Source organism: Phoenix dactylifera, unplaced genomic scaffold (assembly GCF_009389715.1).
Source record: "Phoenix dactylifera cultivar Barhee BC4 unplaced genomic scaffold, palm_55x_up_171113_PBpolish2nd_filt_p 000026F, whole genome shotgun sequence".
Classification (NCBI taxonomy): Eukaryota; Viridiplantae; Streptophyta; class Magnoliopsida; order Arecales; family Arecaceae; genus Phoenix; species Phoenix dactylifera.
In genome coordinates this window covers 139728-162131 of record NW_024067667.1, presented here as the reverse complement: position 1 = coordinate 162131, position 22404 = coordinate 139728, and the positions used below count along the sequence as shown (strand labels likewise).

Below are 22404 nucleotides of genomic sequence, written 5' to 3'. Positions count from 1 at the left end.
CCTTTTAATAGCATGTATGGTCCTTTAGTCTAATGATAAACAATATAACAATAAATATATTAAAGAAAATAATTTAACAAATAGCTTGTGTACTCAAGATTGCTAACTTTGAGAGGATTGCCTAATCCAAAAATGCCACATGCATAGGGCCAGACGTGGCTCGAGCCAGCCGAGAATATTTGGATTGAGCTTGGAGCTAAAATCAGGGCTAGATTCAATATCAGGCCGGCTTCAGGTCAATGGGTAAAACACTCCGCACTCAGATTGAACCCAAGCCTAATTCTAGGCACAAAGCCTGAGTTTAAAACACAACCCGAACTAAGCCTGACTTGGCTATTTCTATTGATTTTTGCATGATTTGTATGAATTACTCTAGTTTTATATCATGATGTATAGTTGTTTTTGTCTATTTGAATGCCAGATCGAATCTAAATGTAGTTTATTTGATGAATTAGTTGTTTTTCTCTGAATGGAACATCTCAAAGACAACTTGTTTGACCCAAAACAAAAGTTTTATTTGGTTGGGCCAAGCAATTCGGGTCAATCAAGTCATCGCTAAGCCTTCCAACCTAATCGAGTCTGGTCGTCCAATTGGGCTTCGGGCCTGGTTGAGGTTCGGGCTCAAGTTGGGTTCGGGCTAGAGCCTTGAAAATTTGTTTGGGCTTAGGCCTGAAGAGAAGCTCAAAAAATCCTTCTAAGTCAGGCAACAGGCTACATGGAAGCCTGGCTCCACCCAACATGGTTCCAACCCTGCTCATATGCAAGCACATATGAGCAAACTTCAGTATGTTGAGAGGGCAGACATGTCTTTTAACCCACCAAGATCCAGTCACAATCACCATAATCATATTAAAGAACTTGTTCAAAAGCTTAATTATAATAAAAAGGCCTTGTTCCTGCACCACAATTTGACTAATAAAAGGGCTAACCAAATGTCTTACTATCCTAATCTGCTTTTATTAATTTCCCCACATTTCTATTCTTTATATTTTGAATAATTAAAGTTAAACATTGAGAAACCTTGAGATTTCTTTATTACAATAGGCAGCCACATATGTCGAACTACCAGTTCAAAAGATGAAGACATTTCTTAATGCAACCACTTGGGTGGCTTAGCTTAAATGAGCTAAGGGGTAAATGAAATTAGAAAATAAGCTTTTCCCATTGTGGTATGCAGGCAATCAAGGGACTGCATGGTGGATATGTGACATGCAGGTGCATATGCGATTACATTTTTTAACTATTTAAAAATAAATCTAATAAATTAAGTCCAATAGAAACAACTTTAATAATAAATAATTTTATAGATGGATAATTGCAATATCAATAACAATAACAACTAATACTTATTGCTTAGTATCTAAGACCTAATAGCAACAGTTATAATATAATCAATTTAACACTATTAATATCCGTATCAGACCCACCTGAAACCCATTCAAACCTAACCATCAGCTTGAACTCATTTCACCTACATTAGCACATAAGAACATATTTAGCTCCAAAATACAAAGCGATCTCACATATGTGGCTGTACAATACTAACTAGGTCTCGTATGCCACCGTGCAACACTAAGCGAACTTTGTTTTTGGTCCATGTGCAATGAGCGCATTATAGTATTGCATAGGCAACACGATGTCAAATTCCATAGCAGAAGACAAGATCTTTCGTGCTATTTAACCTTTTTCTTTTCTCTTTGTTGGCTAAATAATGTAGCATACCAAAGTTCCAAACCTGGTGGATGATTGTAGTCCAAAAGGACACTATGACAAGATTGGCGGAACCGTCTCGAACCGCCCAATTTGGGGCCGTCCCGAGCTGTACCAACTACTTTCGGGATGATTCCGGTAAAGAATCCAAAACGCCGCACCAGAGGAGAAGAAAAGAGAAGAAAATAGAGAGCGAGCGGAGGAGGGAGGGAGAGGGAGAAAGGCTGGCGGAGGCTGGCGCTGGTGCGGATGGCGGAGGCCGCGGTAGAACCTCTGTTTCCCTCAAAACAGGGGTCCAGCCGTAAAAAATTTCACGATTTGCCGACTTCACTTAAAAATTGCGAATCTTTTTACAGCCGGACACCTGTTTCGAACGAAACAGGAGTTCAGCAGGGTTCGGCCGCGGCCTCCGCCACCCGGACCAGCGCCAGCCTCCTACAACTTTCGTTGGCCCTCTGCCACCCTCCACCAGCCTCCCTCCCTCTCTCTGCCTTCTCTCTCTTTTTCTCTCGTTCTCCCTCTCCCCCGTCTCTTCTATTGCATCGGTACGGGACCGGCACGCCTAGCAGGGCGCGTACCGACTCGTCCCGCCGAGCAACCGGTATGGTGCCCGGTACCGGTTCCGCCAACGCTGCTCATCATGTATATTTTGTATTTTTTGATATAAAGAATGTGATGGAACTAAGAAGTAATTGTGTGAAGGGATAGACTGGTGACATCGTTACTATAAATGCAATTTCTTTCAGTTAAGAATTCACAGCAGCTCTAATTATGTCATGCAAATGTTCACTTTGGTGAGTCCACTCATAGTCAATTTAAAAGCTTTATTAGTGGATTTCTTAGTGAAGGGATAGACTGGTGGCATCGTCACTATAAATGCAACTTCTTTCAATTAAAAATTCACAGCAGCTCTAATTATGTTATGCAAATGTTCACTTTGGTGAATCCTCTTATAGTCAAATTAAAAGCTTAATTAGTGGATTTCTTAAAGAAACGTGAATTGCTTTATATGTCTAGCATTCTTCATGAAAAGATCATATTTTTTTACTGAACTGCTCAAATACAAGGTAACTCATGCACTAACTTTGAGATTCAAATTAATTTTTGCCATCAATTCTTTAAACTGGTTATTTACAAGCTAGTCTTCAAATTAACTATTAATCCGCATCACTCGTTGCTATGTAAAAATGGTACGAGTTGAATTGTCATTCATTAGATTATCATACTACTATCATAGTTGTATTATCAATTTTCAGCATGTGATCAAATAATAAAATGACCTTGAAATAAATTTTTATTTTCATATTGTTACTTGTTAAAGAAGAAGAAAACAAAGCAACGCTTGAGCTAGATATTCGCATATACCCTTCTTAAATGTTGCCAGTCCAAAATAAAATAAAATAAAATAAAACAATCAACCAGCCAAAGGCATGTTCAGCTCCCTGGAGATAGAAAACATGTACAGCAGACTGGATGACCGCTAACAGAGGTGCACATATGAGATAGCAGTGGTGATGCCAACCATTTCCAAAGAATATCAGATGAGTTCTAAAACATGTATTCACATTGATATTTTTTAAAGGAAATATCATGTCCACAAGCCCCTTGATACAAAAACCACAAAAAAAAATGTGGAAGTAGCTTAGGTATCTTATCATACATAACCTGCAGAAGAGTACTTCAGTCCTGAGAGAAGTAAATTACACATTATGCTTGGATGGTTTGTAGTATAGACATAATCTCTTAAAGATGTCACTTCTAGTAATTAACAAATTAATAAGAAGCTGACTCCAGTAATGTAATTGTCAATTTCAACTTCATGTAAAAGATTTGAGATTACTCTGCTTAAAAACTTCCATGAGTTAGTTCACATGGCACATGAAATTGGATGATTTTTTGAATATTTCAGATTGATCGTGTTGCATTCGGAAAAATTACATGACTAACAAGAGACAAGTAAGAAATTTGTACGATGTTCAGCACTTAACCAGCATTCTGTATATACAAGGATTCCAAGCAAATATTTCCAAAAAGGAAACTATGAAAAAATCTCAAACCAGATGACCGCATAACTACTTATCCTTACATATCTAACATGACCATGTCCATGTCATGTAATGGCAAAAATAGGATGTATCGACAAAACAATAAGAGATATTATAAAAAGCCATTGGTCAAGTTAAAAATTACAAGACACTAGACATACCTTCACTGGTAAGTTGTCATTGTAAGGATTCCTGAGATGATGAGTTTTATTGAAGGACAACTCACATAGCTGCAATTTAAGACACGTCGCATATAAATTGAAGTTGAGAAGCCAGAAGAATAAGCTCATAAATTCCATTATTAATTGAAAGAGAAGTTTCTAGTGGTGTAGACAGTGAACAAAGAAATGGAGGATGCTATAAATGAGACCGAAATAAAGATTTAAATATTTGAGCAACAGTCTATCAATCAAAGGCAGCAGCAGCATAAATATCTAGGATCACTTGAAGATGTTTTAGATCTCTGAACTATATGCCCATTAAATTATTCATAAATGAACAATAACTGTTGTAGAGAAGATGACAGTCAAACCAATACCCAACCATCAGCATAATCTTCTAACATGTATTTGATCATATTCATACTTATTTTTGAAACATGAGTATTCTACACTGCAAGTTCCGCTTTGTACAATAAAGCTAGTGTGTTCAATGTTAAGAACCTTCTTCATCCGATCCCTCAACATAGATCCGAACCATCATGTTAGCTCCTAACTTTCTCTTTCTTGACCCCTCAACATAGATCCAGCCCTCATTCTCACTAAGGTCTCTTCATGGATATTTGTCAGCAACTACTCCAGCAAAGGGCAGCACCCACTGTAATCAAGAAAGGCCAGCATCCATTGTCAATGCAAGCTTTTCTGTATTCTTGTCTCGACATCCATCCATATTATCTTTAGGTCCTAGCCTTCTCTCTCTCTCACCCTCAACGCATTCCAAGCCCCCATTCATACCAAAGCTCTCCCTATATCTTCTTTCCACTTGCCAATAACATGTCAGCTGATTGTTTGGACAGAGTGCCTTTATACTTCTTCAAGTATATCCAGTCCTCACAAATCCATTTCCAGTCATACCATGAATCAAACAGATTTGGACTTACAATTAGGTCAAATTTCTTGGCTTTATCCAAAGTGAAAGTACATATATTAGTAAAACTCAAGAAAGAATTACATTAGTTCTTATTTCCATTCACGAACTATTCACACATACATGTGCATAGGTAGATGTGGATGTAGATGTTTGTGCCGTGCATGCATCAGAAAGTACATATATTAGTAAAACTCAAGAAAGAATTACATTAGTTCTTATTTCCATTCACGAACTATTCACACATACATGTGCATAGGTAGATGTGGATGTAGATGTTTGTGCCATGCATGCAGATGCATGCACGCATGTGTGGATGGATACATGCGTGCACGCGTGTATGCATGCATGTGTAGCACCGAAGAAAGGAAAGAGCGAGATGGTGGTTTTTGATGTGTACGTATCTACGCGTGCATGTATGCATGTGTACATGTATCTACGCATGCATGTATGCATTGATGCATGTGTGCATGCATGAATATCTGCATGCGTGTGTGCGTGCACGTATATATGCGTGCGTGCATCCGTGCATGTATATATGCAACCATGCATGCGTGCGTTCGTGCATGTATATATGTATGCATGCGTGTATGCATCTATGCATGCATGTACATGCATAAATACAGGAAACACCAAAGTTTTGTGCCTACAACATCCCTAACATGGTGTAACCTCAGGAAGAGCTTCAATATTGAGAACATGATGACAAAAGAAAATGATATTATGCATCACTGACAGAAGCAAGCTTCTTTCTGCTATCCATCTTTGATCTTTCAAAGGAAATGTATCAGGGTTAGAAATCATTATGAAATTGTATGTAATTGATCACTAATAAGGAAACACTGGTGTGGCTAAAGCAACTCATATTTGACACATGCTTGCAAGAAGACTGCCATGTATGCATACACCAAGTACTTCACAGGAATATATATATATATATATATATATATATTGGAGGAGATTATAGCACAAACTTTTGATAGCAAAGAAGTTCCAGAACATTTTGTTTTTCTGGGTTTTGGGGAATCATAATACTTCAAGTTATAGTCAATATTGTGGATTAAATAGTTCATCATATAAATTCACTGATAAAATTTGAGCTAAAATCCTACCTTTGGATCATATGTATTCCTAAAGAACCCTAGAATGCACGAAACTCACAGAAAAACCACAACATTCTAACCCAAGGATTAATGACCCAATTCATCCTGATGATACCGTACCAGTCAAAGAGAGGGACCAGGATCGTTGCATCCAGACACTTGGGATGAGTTGGCATCATCTTACGACCCTTTTTTTTTTTTTCATTTTTTCTCTTTGTTCTTGTTTTTTAATAGTTGTTCTGGTCCGTCCCAATATTGTACTGACTTGACCCTAACCTGGGACAAGGGCCATATATGGGGATATAAACATTTGATCTAAAACATGGTGAGGCCACATTTTTTAGTTAAAAATCACTTTGTTTTAATCATTGGTCCCATTCAACAAACAAAGGATGAAGCCCATCCATGGCCCATGCAGCAAACAAAAACCCAGCACAGACTAGACTTCATGGGAATGTATTAGTTCTGATTTTATCCACATGCCGCTAGCAACTTGCGCCAAAGAGTGACAAGGGCTCCTTGGAGTTTTTCCATGGGCCCCTTACAACTCATTAGTAGTCCTCATTCTTTGGGATCTTAATAGTCGTTTGACTTTCACTATGAGCCACGTATATTCAAATAAAGGGAGAAGGTAAAATCCGCGCATATTGGACTATTTGATCATGCAACTAACCTCTATAGTTATGCCATGATGTCCTTTGAAGTACATATGCAAAATGCAATAGAAAGACCCCAGTAACCATGCTACATTTGCTTGCTGAAAGAGAATCTCTCTCTAAAAGAAATGGAATGGCTAATCCCACAAAGAATGTTTGTTCACATTGTATAACTAGAAATTCCTATTTATCTATTACAGAATCAACCATGGACAATTCTCCTTTACTTTGGAAGTACTGAATACATGTATATAATTTTGAGTCTCATCTAATTTTTCCCTAAACACCTGTCAGACCCAGGGGTATCACATCCAATCTAGCTAGAATGATAGCCTCTCAAACTGAATCTACAAAATGAAATTTTTGATCAAACCTATGTTATTAGAACATCTTGCCTTGGGATCTAAAAGATCATGGCCACTCTCCATACTAGGCAACCTTTGGCTTTCAATGCACATGATCTTACCAATTCTACAGGTTTCTTATCAACTCTATCCTCTGCAGTGCAACTTCGATTTCAACTAATGCACCTTCTTCTAACTTTACATCTCTTAGTTACCATACAGTTCTCAAAAATTGTAGTTTGCTTCGATCTATATCCTACAGGCTACGGTCATATTTCAGAGCATTATGATATCCTCTAAACTTTGGCACTAATTAGTAATTCTTTTATACATGAATCAACATGAAAGTCAAGGTTCAAGTACATGTATTATCTGTTAAAAAAAACACTTCTCTGCCGTAAATTGGCAAGAACCTACATGGAAAGATAAACATCTAGGTCAATGAAAAGCCTATTTATTTGCAGATATGACAGTAGTTTTTTATTAATGATACAAACAAATCTGGATAACTTTATGAGATCCATAGATAGTTTGTTCTTTTAAGAAAAAAGCATGCTACATGAATCTACTAGGATAACTATCAATGACTAATAAATAAACATAGCTTCCTGAAACGAAAATGCCTTTAGCCAACTAAACATACAAGAATTTATTCATCATAATATACACTTTTAGCCAAATAAACCTAGCAAAGGATATCAAAATAAACATACCTTTAACCATTTGACTGAAAAGTTTCGCCCATAATGTGCAGTTCCATGAGCATATTTCCAATTTCCTCCACCAATATATCCACCTATCTTAGACGTCATCTTTGCGCAACCCTTATAGATAACAAATAAACATTATTTGCTTCAGCCACAAATTAATTAGCATGCAAGATGCGCTGAGAAACCAATTTAACTAAAGTTCTTTTAATGATATTTTTTGAAAGATCTATATTAGGCATGTGTTTGACAAAGCATAATGTAACGAGTCCATCCTACCTGGAAATGCCGAGTTCTGTTGATTGAGAATATCAAAATAACATTCTCTGAGGATTCAAAAGCTTCGTTAAGTTTTGCCTCATTACTCTTTTGAGTTGCCCAAACACCCTGCTGAACGGAAATTTCCAGATTTTCCCGGTTGCAACTTTTAACAATAAAATACCTAGTTATTCATATTTCAGAATGGAAAATTTAATCAGAAGACAATGACTGCATGCAATAAAACCATCCAAAAGAAAATACAAAAATGGGGAGAAGCATATGAAAATGTTGTAGACTAATATGTAGGATGCAGATGGGATGTGGTTATCTATTAAATTTTAATACATGGTGGAAGCAACCTGTAGCAATCAAGAACAATCAATAGCAATTAGTTTGTATAAGAAAACATAGAGCCATTGCTAATGTCAATTAAAGCAGTGCACCATGTTTAGTCTATGACAAGGCTTTACTGCAACAATAACTACACTTCCATATCAACTGCAATCCAAGGTTGAAACCTTCAACCATGATTGACAGCTTTCAGATAGAAGTCACAAAACCAAGTTGAGACTACCAGAATTTTCATAGTTTAAGCAGAAGCTGAACTTTTCTGTCCAATTTCAGTAGTTCCAAACTTAAAACCTTTCTGTCCAATTACAATAGTTCCAAACTTCCAAAAAATATGAGAAGGGGCTATTCTTAATGTTTTCTCTCATTACTTTTGCAGTTCAATTGGCACTTTGTTAATAATATTGTTTTTAGTTTTAACCAGAACTCTAAAATTGAAACTGAAACATTTTAGTTTCAGTTATAACTGATCCAAAACCAGTGTTAGTTTCATTGTTTCAGCCAAAAACTCATTTATATGGGTGAAATAGGTCGCACGTTGTGCTTATTTTTAAAATTTCCTTCCTTGATTTGGGAATTCCAAGAAGCACTATGCCAAGACTAAAGTTAGATTTTGTAAGTCCTGGTAAGATGAGAAAGCAGCTTATTGCTGGGTCTCAAGGAAACTCAAAAGAAGAAAAATGCTGGCATAGATCTGGCTATTCTACTGCTCAAATCACAATAATGTAGATAGTCGCAAGATTAACTCACATCAAACTATAACTGGTATATTGTATTATAATGTAATCCAATATATGGATTAAATTTTTATTTAGAAAAATCATAACTGACTATTTAAGACAAAGCTACTAAAGCAATACGCCTGAAGGTCCTGATCAACCTGATATATAGGAGGGGCAACTTCTAAGTTGGAACCACCAATCTGCCAGAACATGTTTGAAATAACTGAGTTTGGATGAGGATTCTTATAAGCAGGTTAGGTTTGGGTCAACCAAGATCAACCCAATTATAACTGGGTTCGGTTCAACTTTGCCCCCCCCCCCAACCTACAGGGTCACCATGGGTTGGACAGACTCATAAAACCTAGTCCTGGGTCCCTATATTATTGGTGATAGTCAGCTGACCATAGACCGATCTGGACTTCGTTCAAGTGATTAGGAACATTACGCAATTAATGATTAAGAAAAAATGAAGTTTTGGAGGAAAGAATTAAGTGCATATTGTGTTTAGGATTTATCATATTTCTCATTCACCTTAATTTCCCCTCTCTTCCCCCCCCCTCTTTCTCTCTCTCGCGCGCTTTATTTAGATACCCAACCCTAGATCCCATCTTTCTGGCTCCACTCGGTTTTCTTAAGGTATATGACTAACCAATGTAGACCTATAAATGGATTAGCAAGTTGGGTATTGGTCCATATTAAATAAATGGTTTGGGTATGAGTTTGCTTTCCCTAAACTCAAGTACAAATGGATTGAATAAAGGCTGAGGGTTTCTTGACCCAACACAAAGGAGAGTTAACACCAATCCGTCTTTGCTCAACCACTAGGCACATACAATATCCTAAAAAATGTTTTTGAAATAATTTTCTTGGCTTTTTTTATTTTTTTATTATTGAAATTTTAGACTGGAACTATTGATACTGTCGAAATGTCAAAACTCAAACTAACATGACTAAGAAAAAACCAAAACCAAAATTTTAAATCTTGGTTGATATAACAAGCCTATAAAGAGTAATATCGATGAGGATTAAACTAGAAATTTGTGAATTTGGAGTGCAATCAAAAGCACGTAAGCGTTTGGTTACAAGATAATTGGTAGAATTTTCGTTAAAAATATGATATGCATTATTTTCACTAACATTTCATGAAGCATCACTCGATAATTAGAACTCAAGAATGGGAATATAATTTTATATTATTAAAAATTCATTATTATAACATGGTTGTATAGAGTTGTTGCCATTCCTCACCACATAAAATATTATAATGTAAAATAATGTCTAACCATTTTCTATTTGTTCTAATTTTAGAATTATAGTTTATTTTCAACAATTCTAAATAGCTTTAAAAAATGTCCACCGCCAAAAGTATACATTATTCATTCAAGGGTTCCAAAAGTACAACATAATCTTAAATGGTATCAATGAATATCGGGGCAGTATCAGCATCATCGGAGAAAAGAGACAAAAGAAAGCACTGAAAGATGCAAAGCCGTAAGGAAGGGCAAGGTTGGAGAAAGATATCGTCAGCTGAACTAAGAGCAGTGAGCCCATTCGGTCATCCGGTCAAAGATGCCCTGGTTGAGTTAACCTTAACAACTATTTGAAAACCCATACTCACTTATGCCACAAATCGCAAGCCTAGAGCTGCACACACAATCAGGCAGCGGAAGACTTGGTTATATACTACGGTTGTAGGCTAGGATGTTATAGTCTTTCAAGCCTTTAATTTTTATAATTTTGATTATTTTCTAATTATTCTTATTTTTGGTTGAAACCCTGACATTCAAATTGTAAAAGCCGAAACTCATTTTGTTATAGCCAAAATCATAAGAGGCTCAAAGTTTACAAACCTTGAGATAAACAGTCTAGTTTCTTTACCAAGAAGAACAATATATAACATTTTCTAGCAATATGAATTAATACACTTGTTAAACTAAAAATTTATCTTATATCTATTTCTTAAAGTATCAATTTCCCTAAATAATGTTATTCAATGTTCATGTTGTCAAAAGCTTGAAATATGGTGCAACATGTCTAGTTTGAAAAATGTTCTGGGAAGCCAACAAATCATGTCCATGAGATTCACAATCTTTGTCATGTTTATGAGAATGAAACATATTTTTAAAGATTAAAAACAAGTCAAAGAACTATTGTAAAGCTGCCAAGAGTAGTTCTCCAAAAAATAAGTTCTCCAGGTGTATCTTTATGTCTTAAAGTGCCCGGTAGTGGAATCATGTTCCTAAACATCGAAGGGTGACAAGTGGCAAGACAATTAGACATAGAATGTGGCTCATGCCAATCTCTTACATAAATAGGCATGATATGAGAAACTTTTAACTTTAGTTTGTGCACATTATGCCTTCCACTTAAGCATTATAATAAAACAACACCAATAGAACCTGGAAATTCTAAATAGGGCTGCAAATGGGTCAAGTCAACCTATGACCCAACCAGATTAGATCCGACCGGATTTATATTTAAAGACTCGACAATTAGGTACCGATCTAAAAACCTGTTTGGGCCTAGATTTTGTATTTTTCAACTAACTTGGCCCATATATCATCCGGGTCTAATTTGGGTCAACAAAAAATAAACCTGCACCGACTCTGACCTGATCCGACCTGAAAACCCAGATCATATACATTCACTTCTCCTTCACTCAAAATATCTTTCCCAATTCATTAAATGCACCCTTATATAAACTAATTCCTCTCTTTCATGTCAACAACCAAGCTTCTCTCACCTATTTTCACTCAAATATCTTTAAATATTCTCTATTTCTTTTGGTGGATTTTTATTTATTATATCCTCAAGTACATCAATATATACTTTTAAAACTTATTGTTTGTAAACTTAAGAATAATCAATTTATTTGATAAACTTTGAATGAAAATTTATGTTTAAAGTTGAGTTTTTTAGTTTTGTTTAAAAAATTTCAGTGTTTTATATTTAATTATCAATTGTTATATTTTAGCTATAAAAAATAGCTAAATGCTTGACCTGAACTAAATATCTTAACCGATCCGGTCCCGATTTGAACCCAAACATTTTGGGATTGCGTCCAAGTCAACCTTGACCTTGACTCGACCCAACCCAACTAGACTCCGCCCAACCCAATAAACTAATGGGTAGGGGATCCAAAATCAAGATTCAAGTGTGAAACCAAAGTCAGGTTGGGGTCAACAATGACCAGGTCCAAACCAACATGATTGCAGCCCTAATTCTAAATCAGAATGATAACTATAGATTTTAGATTGATGTTCCTCGTTATGTATAATCACATCATATAGCATCTAATTATTCTACTAAACCACCTGGTCATGCGGTGACAGACAGCATTAAGTACACAAATAATTAAACAGACATAATTAGTATGTATGACAATAAAATCAGTAGGTCTAATTACTTTGCTACTCTTTGCTACCTAGATGCATCTATCTCGTTTTGATGCTAGCTAAATTTAATAATAATAATAATCATTCTAAGCCGGATATACAAGCACTATGCTCTCTTGCTTACTATTAAAGGAGAGCAGCAAAAAAAAAAATATCCTCGAAGCAGAGTTGATTGTCCATTGCATTATTAAATACTCAATATCATCATAAGTTTTAATAAATATAGGCTTCTTGGAAGCTAAATACAACTTCAGTTGAGCCTTCAGAAACCAGTTCACAATAAAGTGCTACAAGAAGTTTTTTTTTTAACAAAACCTGACTGAATCTAGAAACTCCAGACAAACCTAGATTGCCCTTGAGGGAGTGGAGAAGCAGTTCTAGTAGCTTGGTTCAACAAGCCATTTGAAATATTCTGCACTGGGTTCTCAGTAGTTGGCTGTGGTGGTTGTTGTTGTGACTGCTGGATTTGAGATTGTGGCGGCTGTACATTGGGTGGTTCAACTGATATCGGTGGTTTCACTGCTGCATTCTGATTAGCTCCTGCAGAACCTTGTGAGAATTGAGGCTTTTCTGCTTGTTGGTTATAACCAGTGTTCCTATGCTGATAAAATCTATTTGAAGAGCCATAATTGAAAGAACTCAGATGTTGAATCTTCTGAAGGACCTCTTCAACAGGGGGTGGAGGTCCAGGCAGCTTTGCATGCCTATACCGACAATCAGGGCCATTTGGGCAGAAACCCAATTTGTACCTGCAGCAGAAATAACACCAGAAAGTCAGATCACAAGTCTCAGGATACAAGGGGCATGTTTAATGTTTGTCACCATATATATGATCAGATATAATGCATTTATATTGACAAAAGCATTACATACCATATAGCATGCTCAATGCCCTCTTGAATAACACAATTATACCTTACCAAGTAGTTTTGTAGTTCATATTTTAATTATATTAGCTCTTCTTCTTGCATGTCAACTGTAAATGACAGCTGTCATTTTTTATACTAATGGTCAGTTGTAAAAGGACCCTTTTTCCTTGAAATTTTGACAAAGTTTCTCCTTTATGAAGATAACAATTCCAAAAGCTTTCCTAAAGCAATTCATTCGACAAAGTTCGTGCTAATGTTTTAGATAAATGTCAAAAATTATACTCTCAAACAAGAAGAGCTATAAGGAGACAACAATCTGTGGATGATAGACAGCTGCATTTACAGCTACATTATTTTTTCTTGCGCCCACTCAAATAAACAGTGGCAGCTACATAAGAAGTTAAGAACAGATCAACATGAAAGCAATTTCTTGACACTTTTCCTTCATGCTAACATCATTAATTGATAGCTTATGTACCTCGCAAATAAAACATTTGTATCATTATATTTTTCAATTTTCCAACTTCTGCAACTAACTCAAGGTTGTATGGTACAAACAATTTAGGACTAGACCTTTATGTCCAATTATACATTCATAATGTTGAAGAATTAATTTGCTTGCTTCATTCAATATTTTTTTGGTATTTTATGCTTTTTAATATTTGTTTCTAGTTAATGTGGATATTAGTATCCACTACCAAGTTTCCTTACAATTTAAATCTTATATATGCTCGTCCAAGCAGCTCAATAGTAATCCTTGTCAGAACTTTCCATCTACTTCCATTTCATAAACAATCGCAATCAAATCTTGTGTTTCATACCCATGCTTTAAAAAATAAAAAAAAATAAGAAATGACCTTTTTTTATGAGGAGAAGTTAGCGATTTACAAAAATATACCTCTAAAGTCTAAATGATTTTATGGTGCCTCTTTTTATCTTTACATTTAGCGTTATTGTTTATGTCACTCTTTACTCTTTAACAACGCATCTAAGAAGACTGTCTGCATAACTGCTACCACAGCAACAAAAAGACAATCAATCCAGAGATATGTTATGGCATCACCACTAAAAATCGTGTTGATAGAATTTTGGCCTTAAACGCTCGTAAAGATGATTCATGCATTTGAAAGGAATCAAAAACCACGTCTCATATCCCCAAAATTTCCCCAAACTCAGCACCAGTTTCCAAATAGCAATCAGGAATAAAAAGTCCGCATATTCTCAATCAATAATGTATGAATTCAACACAAAGCCCAAAAATTCCAAAAAAGAGCTCAAAACCCTAACAACTGCATATATTGCTTTGCATTTAATAAACTTCAAATCAAAACCCCTAATTCTAATTTCTCAGAAAAATGAAAATCAGAGAAATAGACTTAAGGCACAAAAATTCTAAAACAGAACTCAAAACCCTAGCACCTGCATATACTGTTTTGCATCTAATCAGCTTCGAATAAAAACCCCTAACACTAATTTTTTCAGAAATAAACGAAAATCGGAAAATTGATCAGATATAAAGGAATCGGAAGACGGTGAGATCTAGGCATTCATACATGTTGCACTCCTTGATGTCCTCATTGGTGTGCTTATAGACACAATCCTGCTCGCGGCACTCGCCGTAGAGGCGGAAGAATCGGCAGACCGGCATCCGAGACTTGTCGTACTGGTGGAGGAAACCGCAGGCGTCGCCCTTCATGCAGAGGCTGCGGAGCCAGTGGCGGCACACCGTCTGCCGGAAGGTCCGCCTGCCGGGGCCGCCGCCGCCGCCGCCGCCCGCCAGATCGCTTGGGCCGGGGCCCGCCGCCGCCCCCGCATTCGCCGCGGCAACAGTGGGGTCGGACGCCATCAGGGATGTCGGCGCCGAGGAGGCGGGGGCGGGGGCGCCGGCGTCGAGGCCGCCCTCGAAGTCGAAGCTGAGGGCTCCGTCGGCGTCGTCCATTTGCCCTCGAAGGCGAGAAGGACAAAACCTAGCTAGGGTTTTGGGTGGAGCTCAGGTTTACGGGTTAGGGTTGGGGTTAGTGTTTCTGAGAACAAAGTCTTCGTAGAAGGGCTTTTTTTTCGCAAAGCGATAGGCGAGAGAGGAGGGTGGGAGGAGTATGAAGTTGTTGGAGACTCGGAGGAGAAATAAAATACGTCTTTAATTTGTCCTGGGACGTATTAAATTTGCTCCCATTTTCCATTATATAAAATAAAATAAATATTCTCCTTTTTCTTTTTATTGGGATATAAAATAATATTTTTTATTATAAATAATAAGTAGTGTAATAAAATTTTGATAATTTGATATTACATATTTGCACTAAAGATAAATTTTTTTTGGTCTTAGATTCAGAGTTGATGGCTGTGATTTTGCTTTTCATTTTACTATATTTTTATTTATTCCGATCTTTTATACTAGTTATTCTATAATTTTTCAAAACGAACTATTAGAAATTAGGATATTAAGTCTTGTGTTTCAAATAGGACTTGAGATCGTATTAATTTGATAATTTATCATCGCTCATTAGTTTTATATAAAATTGATTAAATAAAACTTATTATTATATATAATATTATAAATATAACGTGTCATATATAAACCTAATCAAATAAAATTTATTGTCATTTATAATATTATACGGTTTGGAGATGGAATTTATTATCTTCTAAAAGTTGAGAAAGATGAATAGCTTCAAGGTTAGAGATGGCATTCATTAATCTTATATAAATTCGATCAAATGAAATTTATCATCATTTAAAATAAATGTTGGATGATTGGGCTAAAAATCCTACGAAATTTCAAAATTGAACCAGCCATTAAAAAAATAGGATTATAGGCTGAGTTAAGCCTATATTTATAAATATGAATATAATCCACAAATTCTGTAGGATTTTGCTGATTTTACTGGCCCAATTTATGAATGCCATAAGATTTTTGGTCCCAACTATCCAAACATGCCTTTATAATATTATAAAAGCTAAGAAAGATGAAGAGGTTAGAAGTAGGAATTATTACCCTTTAATAATTGGTCCTACTATGTATACTTGACAACATTATATGCACCCCCTATGTATACTTCGTAACATTGTATACAATTCTTGCTAAAAGGACCATCATTTAATATGCGGCCTTACTATGTACATTTAGCAATGTTATATGCAACCTTTATGTACACTTAGCAACATTATATGCAACTTCTACCGAAATGAGTAACTTCTATATATTATATCATAAAGATTTATCAATGTCCTTCTTCGCTAATTTATTTGTACTTTCTATATATGAGATATATGATTTCCTCGCCCCCCCCCCCCCCCCCAAAAAAAAAAAAAAATAAAAAAATCCAGCTCTAATCTATTTAATTTTCTTCCTGAGTTGGATTATGATTATATCCCATCTTAATTGATCGAACCTAACTAAACTAGGATCATACCTAACTCTTGGTTCTGAAAAGAATGTCTAATTCACGAACCTGAATATTTCAATCCCATTATATCTAAATCAAGTTAAACTTCACTACTTCCGAACTCATGCACTCCGTTTCCAACTCTTCATATTAAATCAGACTATTATGTTATTGTCTTTTGATAGTTACCTTTTAAGATAACACAATTTATTTTTGTGTATCATCCAACTAAAAAGTCAAATTTAGGCACAAAGAAATGGAATTGGAGTGAGTGGCTTTTTGATTTTAATAATTTTGTAATGGAAAGACATTGATAGTGTAAGAATTTAACTAGACATATATTTTGTGAACAAGGGGTTGCTCTAGTGGTCATCTTGTTTTAGTGATTAGAGGTTCTTAATTGATCCTTAGCATATCTCAAAAATAACATGAATAATTATGATGTGGATGGGACTCTCCTCCCTTCTGTCAAAAAATAAATAAATATATTTTTACTTGATCAGTTCTAGTTTGGCATTTTCTAGTGAAAAATATGATATATGACAACCATTATATGAAAAGTCATGCATGCATTTATAGCATATTTATTCTTTCTGAATTTTGAATCCTTTACCATCAACTGGGTTTTTAAAGTTTCTACACTATGATTACGCTTTTTTATATATAGATGTGACTCAATGACTGTGCCTCTATTAATTATTTAACTATTTGATTAAAGATAAATATGAAATTAAATTGGATAAAACTATACACCGTTGGAGATTCTTTTATACGTGGGAAACTTTTTTTCTAAGAAGATGGCCTCGTAGCAAGCTAATCGGAATAAAACTCAAAGCAAAGATTAATAAAATACCCTATCTTTTATAGGGGTTGAAATATTTTACTATTAATATCTAGCTTATATGGAAATTGTGCAACATATTTGTTTTTGATTGTATAAAGGGTCTAAAATAACTAGGTAGCCAAGTAAATTTGGGCTAGACATTAAAGGACCATACCATAGTTAGATATGTTTCAAGCTCTTCACCTCTGCCTCTTTCTTGATTGGGCTAGAATGAATATTGACATTCTTTATTCTAGATGATAGTTAAGTGTATATATATGTATAGTGTTATTAGCCAAGTAGCATATCAATTCTAGTAAAGCTATGGTAAATATAGATTCAACTTTTTAAGATGCGCATAATACTTTGCTTGAAGAAAAGATAGGATGATCATTAAAACTCAGTCCCACTTGCTGCCCTAGCATAAGGTGACTCTATCGTTCTAAACAATCAAATATTAGCTTTATTGATTATTTCTCACTACAAAATAATTTCTAATAAATCAACTTTACATGCACGTATCATCAAATAAATTAGATAGGGGTCATAAAGTAAGCATGTTGATTTAGATTATTACAGCAAGGTGAAATATGTACACCCTAAATGCGACGCTATTAACACTTCACAATATTTTTGGAGATTATATAAAGAAAATACGAGTAGTTTTTACAAGCACATGTTTGACAATTTTTTATTTTTAAAAGACGCAACAAATTTAACTAAAGACAAATATATAAAAATATTAGTTTTTTCACATGAATATCCTCCTACACATCGAATTTTGCATGAATACCCTTCCAAAATTGATATTTGCATGTATACGCTCGTAAAACACTTGTTTTGCCATTCTATTTTTTTTTAAAAAAATTTGTTTTTGCATATGAACCCATGCTATCTAATGACGTTAAAAAATTAACGGTTTCAAATTAAAATGACTAAAATACTTTTAATGAAAACATGCAAATAAATCACGATTCTGATAGCAGAAAAAGAACATAAAGATAGTAGCATAATTTTAAAATTTTATTTTATTTTAAATTAATATAAATATGATTTTTCTTAACATCATTAGAACAATCATTATATTAAAGGCATTTGTACAATAATAGAGTTTTACGAGGATATATATATAAATATAAATTTAAAAAAATATTAATTTGATATTTAAAAAGAATATCTCATGCAAAAAAAATCTCAAAATAATTTCAGTTTTAGACAAATCAAAAATTACTATTATATGAAGTTTTCTTGCAGTAGGCAAACTTAAATCCTTAAAGGCAACTCCAATCTAAATCCAGAGCACATTGGCTCGTCAAGCCAACCACACCGCCGCACCCACCCAACCCATTTAGAATCCAATAAACAAATAAAAATCAAGAACCTAACGCCTAGAAGCCATGGATTCATATCACGAGTGAAAAAAACCCCCCTTTTTCCTCCGAAAAAACTCCATCGCGCGATTCAAGGGTTCGCTCGCCTCCCCCCGCGGCCTCCTCCCCTCTCCCCTTCTTCTTCCCCTCTCTCCCAAACCCTCTCGATCGAAGCCTTCGATCCTGTGTCCCTCATCGTTTCTCTGTTTTATCGCTCTCCTTTCTTCGCTTCTCCGGGGGGTTGTTGTGCCGCCTGTCGATCCAATTCTTAATTTGATCTTCGGGAAGAAGGAGATTAGAGTTACTGGAAGCGGAAATTTAGGGTTTTGTTCAGGTTTCCAGGAGTTTTAGGGCATTCTATTGGCATTCTGGGATCCGGTTTCCGGCGCTTGGAACCCTAGATCTGAGGTTTAGGAAATCGAGAAAGCAATTGGGATCTCCTTCTTTCGGCCTCCGTCAAGATGTTCTGGCGCATGACCGGATTGTCCACGGCTTCTCCCGTAAGTTTGAAAGCTCCCCATGTGTTTTTTTTTTTAGTTTCGTACCCTGTAGATTCTGGTTGCTGGGGTTTGGTTGTCATGGCGTACTTGGGGAATCCAATGCGAAATTTGGATTTTTCCTTTATTTATGAATCCTCCGAATTTAGAGAGATGGGTATTGTATTGGGTTATGCTATTTTGTGTGATTTTATGGATACAGGGTTCCGGCCTGGAAATTTTTCTTTTGAAGGCGTTTATATTTCCATTAGTGTCAAAAATAACATCTCCTTAAATTCTTTTTCTGTGAATTATATGATACGCATGTAAACTGAGTTAACTACTTTATGATTTTAAAGCTTGGGAATTTTCGTCTTTCTTTCTCTTCACATTGAACAATTTGAATTTTAGAAAGGCAACCAAAACAAGGGAAGCTATCTTGGATGGAGTCCTGTAGCTCGCTATTTTAGACAAACGCTACAGAGGAATTATAGAATGATTCGGGGTAATTTATTTAGGATAAAGTGAGGATTGATAAATAAGTTAAAAATCTTTGTCTGTCAGGCTTGATTTGTATAAAAGGATGGGTAAAGCAAATCAATCTCAGTAATGTTATTAGCAATTCTGAGAATTGGTTCTGTCCTGATTGCTTGTACCTCTTCCCATGAAAATATGCTACTGAATGTTTCTGCATGGCTGATCTTTCTGCTGGTTAGGTTGTTCTATAATGCTGTCTTGGCAGCGCGCTATCTGTCCTTTGCTGTATAGATGTAATCCGTTTGGCTTCGATATACCCATTTCTTGGCACCAATCTTTTATTCCTCCAATTTGTGTATTTGTTGCTCTTCTTTGAGTTCCAGTTGGAAGTTGTGGCCATGATGACAGTAGTGATAAATGATTCAATGAATATAAAATTGCCCATTCTTCTATTGCGGTGAATGAGTGGATCTCAGAGATTCTCATTTGATGGTTGCTTTTGTTTTCATCACTTTGCTGTACCAGCACTTCTTGTCTTAGTCTTTTTGTTACTCTGCTTGCTTCTTTCTTAAGCACTATTTGTATTTTTTTATCTCTTGATTATTCTGTGGAAATGATTATATTGCATTTTTGTGATGGCAGAAAATGGAAACAAAGTTTATGGATGCTCTGTGTTAATCTTGGAAACAGCAGCCCATATAGTTCAAGTTGCTAATTTTTTGAAAGCATTATTGGTTCTGATATTTACAATTTGTAGTTGTTTTCGTTTTTGGGCTTCTTTGTTCATACAATCAGCCTACTGTCTATGTACATTTCATCCTATGTCAATGCATCAGTTTTTTTTCCACAAATTTATAAATAATATTCACATGGGTTTCATGTCTATTCAATTATCGAGGCACATGTAAGCTGACTTCCACCATATATTAAAATTATCTTCAAACCTGAAGGTTAGCTAATGCTGGATAAGTTTGTAATTTTGGAGCTATTCTTGCGGATGTCAGTTACATCATGATTTAGGTCTTTAAGTGCTTGTTGTGTGTTGTGCATCTCTCTCTCTCTCTCTCTGTGTGTGTGTGTGTGTGTAGCCTTCTTTTCCATGGCCTTTTTTTTTGTTGGTGGGGGGGTGGATATGTGATGAGCATGTACTTGTGTTAACTTCCATTATTTCTTTGAGTTCAATATTCATATTTATAGCTTATATGTTTCTCACATAAATCTACTGCTTTTTTTTTTCAAGCATCTTTACCACATATATCTATCAGGCGATATGCCTTTTTCCATTGTATAAACTTCTTTGCACATTACCAATCACTACCTTAATCCTGATGTTCAAACTAAGTCCCATCAAATCGTTTTGTTGATGCAAAGATTTTTATCTTTTCTGGTGTCACAGTGAAAATCCTCACTTTTTTATTGTTGTGATGCTATTAGTTTCAGTAATCTATTAGTGATGCAGGTGCAATTTTTTTTTGATTTAGTTTAACTTTATATTCAGGTGGATACCATTTTGGACAAGGAAAACTTTACTTTGGAAGAGCTTCTTGATGAAGATGAAATAATTCAAGAATGCAAAGCACTGAATACCCGTCTTATCAATTTGTAATGAGATTTTCCTTTCTTGACTTACTTTCTGAGAGTTTGTTGCTTCATTTACTTCCATTTTTTAAGTGACACCTTACTAATTTAGGTTTATTGGATTTTTACTTTTGACATTTTTGTCACTTCTTGTTCATCCTTTTTGCCATGTGAACAAAGATAATTTATTTTAATATTAGAAGGAAGCAACTTATCCATATATCCTATGAAAGAATGATCAAGCAACAACTTTACTAATGGTACTTCTGCTCTGTTACTAGCATCATTAGGTTACTGGATACAATAGAAACTGCTGCACGAAAACTATTTTGAATGTTCTTCATTCAAGGTGATGACGATATTGATGTGTACCCCAGCTCAAAGGGAAAGTAAAAAATAAAAGAGAAATGCAAGAATTAAATGAATCGATATTTCCTTGACTCTGAGAATCCAACAAATTATAAAGCTTTCTTAGTGGCATATTAGGTATGGAGATTATGCATGCTCATCTTGAAGGCATTGCAGGTCAACAATACAAAGCTTTCTTCAAAAATGCAAAACAGGAGGCAAACTTGTCTATAGCATGAAAAGATATAGCAAAATCTTGATGCTATATATCCCAAGCATCTTGCAGAGGTTAAATTGAAAAGCCAAATACCACCAAAGTATACATTTAGGCTTGATAAGGATACTTTTCTTCTCCATGTAACTGTTCAGAATCTTTTCTTCTTTTCCACACTGACCACGGATGTCTACTTGAGATAATTTTTTTAGTTGTATCTCCTCTTTGTTAAGTAGGGGGCAACCATCTTTAAGGTAGCTTTAGATATGAATCCTGAAATGTTAAGAAAACAGGAAAAGGTCCTATACTTTGTGAACATTGTTTCATTGATTGACAATATCTGAACTATAGAAAGGGTTAATGATGTGGCACTTGAATTTGCAAAGATGTCTGTTTACCTAATTGGGATACTTGGGAAATTTAAAGTACAATAATCGTGCTTCGTAGTCATATTTAGCTTATACATAGTACTCATTTTAAGATAAA

General features: G+C 35.3%; 2 protein-coding genes across 3 annotated transcripts in view; one reads left to right on the top strand and one right to left on the bottom strand.

Moving 5' to 3' along the window:
- The window catches only part of LOC103713836 (zinc finger CCCH domain-containing protein 45-like), a 31059-nt gene extending 15706 nt beyond the window's left edge, over positions 1–15353 (bottom strand). Inside the window, exons 1-5 of the mRNA XM_008800876.3 lie at positions 14800–15353; positions 12722–13126; positions 7931–8093; positions 7658–7768; positions 3917–3985 (exon numbers count right to left, since the gene is read on the bottom strand). Coding sequence (XP_008799098.2) covers positions 3917–3985; positions 7658–7768; positions 7931–8093; positions 12722–13126; positions 14800–15185 — 1134 coding nt within the window. The 5' untranslated portion in view covers positions 15186–15353. The remainder of the gene's footprint in view (positions 1–3916; positions 3986–7657; positions 7769–7930; positions 8094–12721; positions 13127–14799) is intronic.
- A 3495-nt stretch (positions 15354–18848) lies between these two features.
- Positions 18849–22404, top strand: part of LOC103713835 (serine/threonine-protein phosphatase 6 regulatory subunit 3-like) — a 30314-nt gene continuing 26758 nt past the window's right edge. Inside the window, exons 1-2 of one of the 2 annotated variants that reach the window (XM_008800874.4) lie at positions 18849–19325; positions 21277–21380. In XM_008800874.4, the coding sequence (XP_008799096.2) occupies positions 19287–19325; positions 21277–21380 (143 nt within the window). In that variant the 5' untranslated portion in view covers positions 18849–19286. The remainder of the gene's footprint in view (positions 19326–21276; positions 21381–22404) is intronic. The other variant, XM_008800875.4, reaches the window with a different exon arrangement.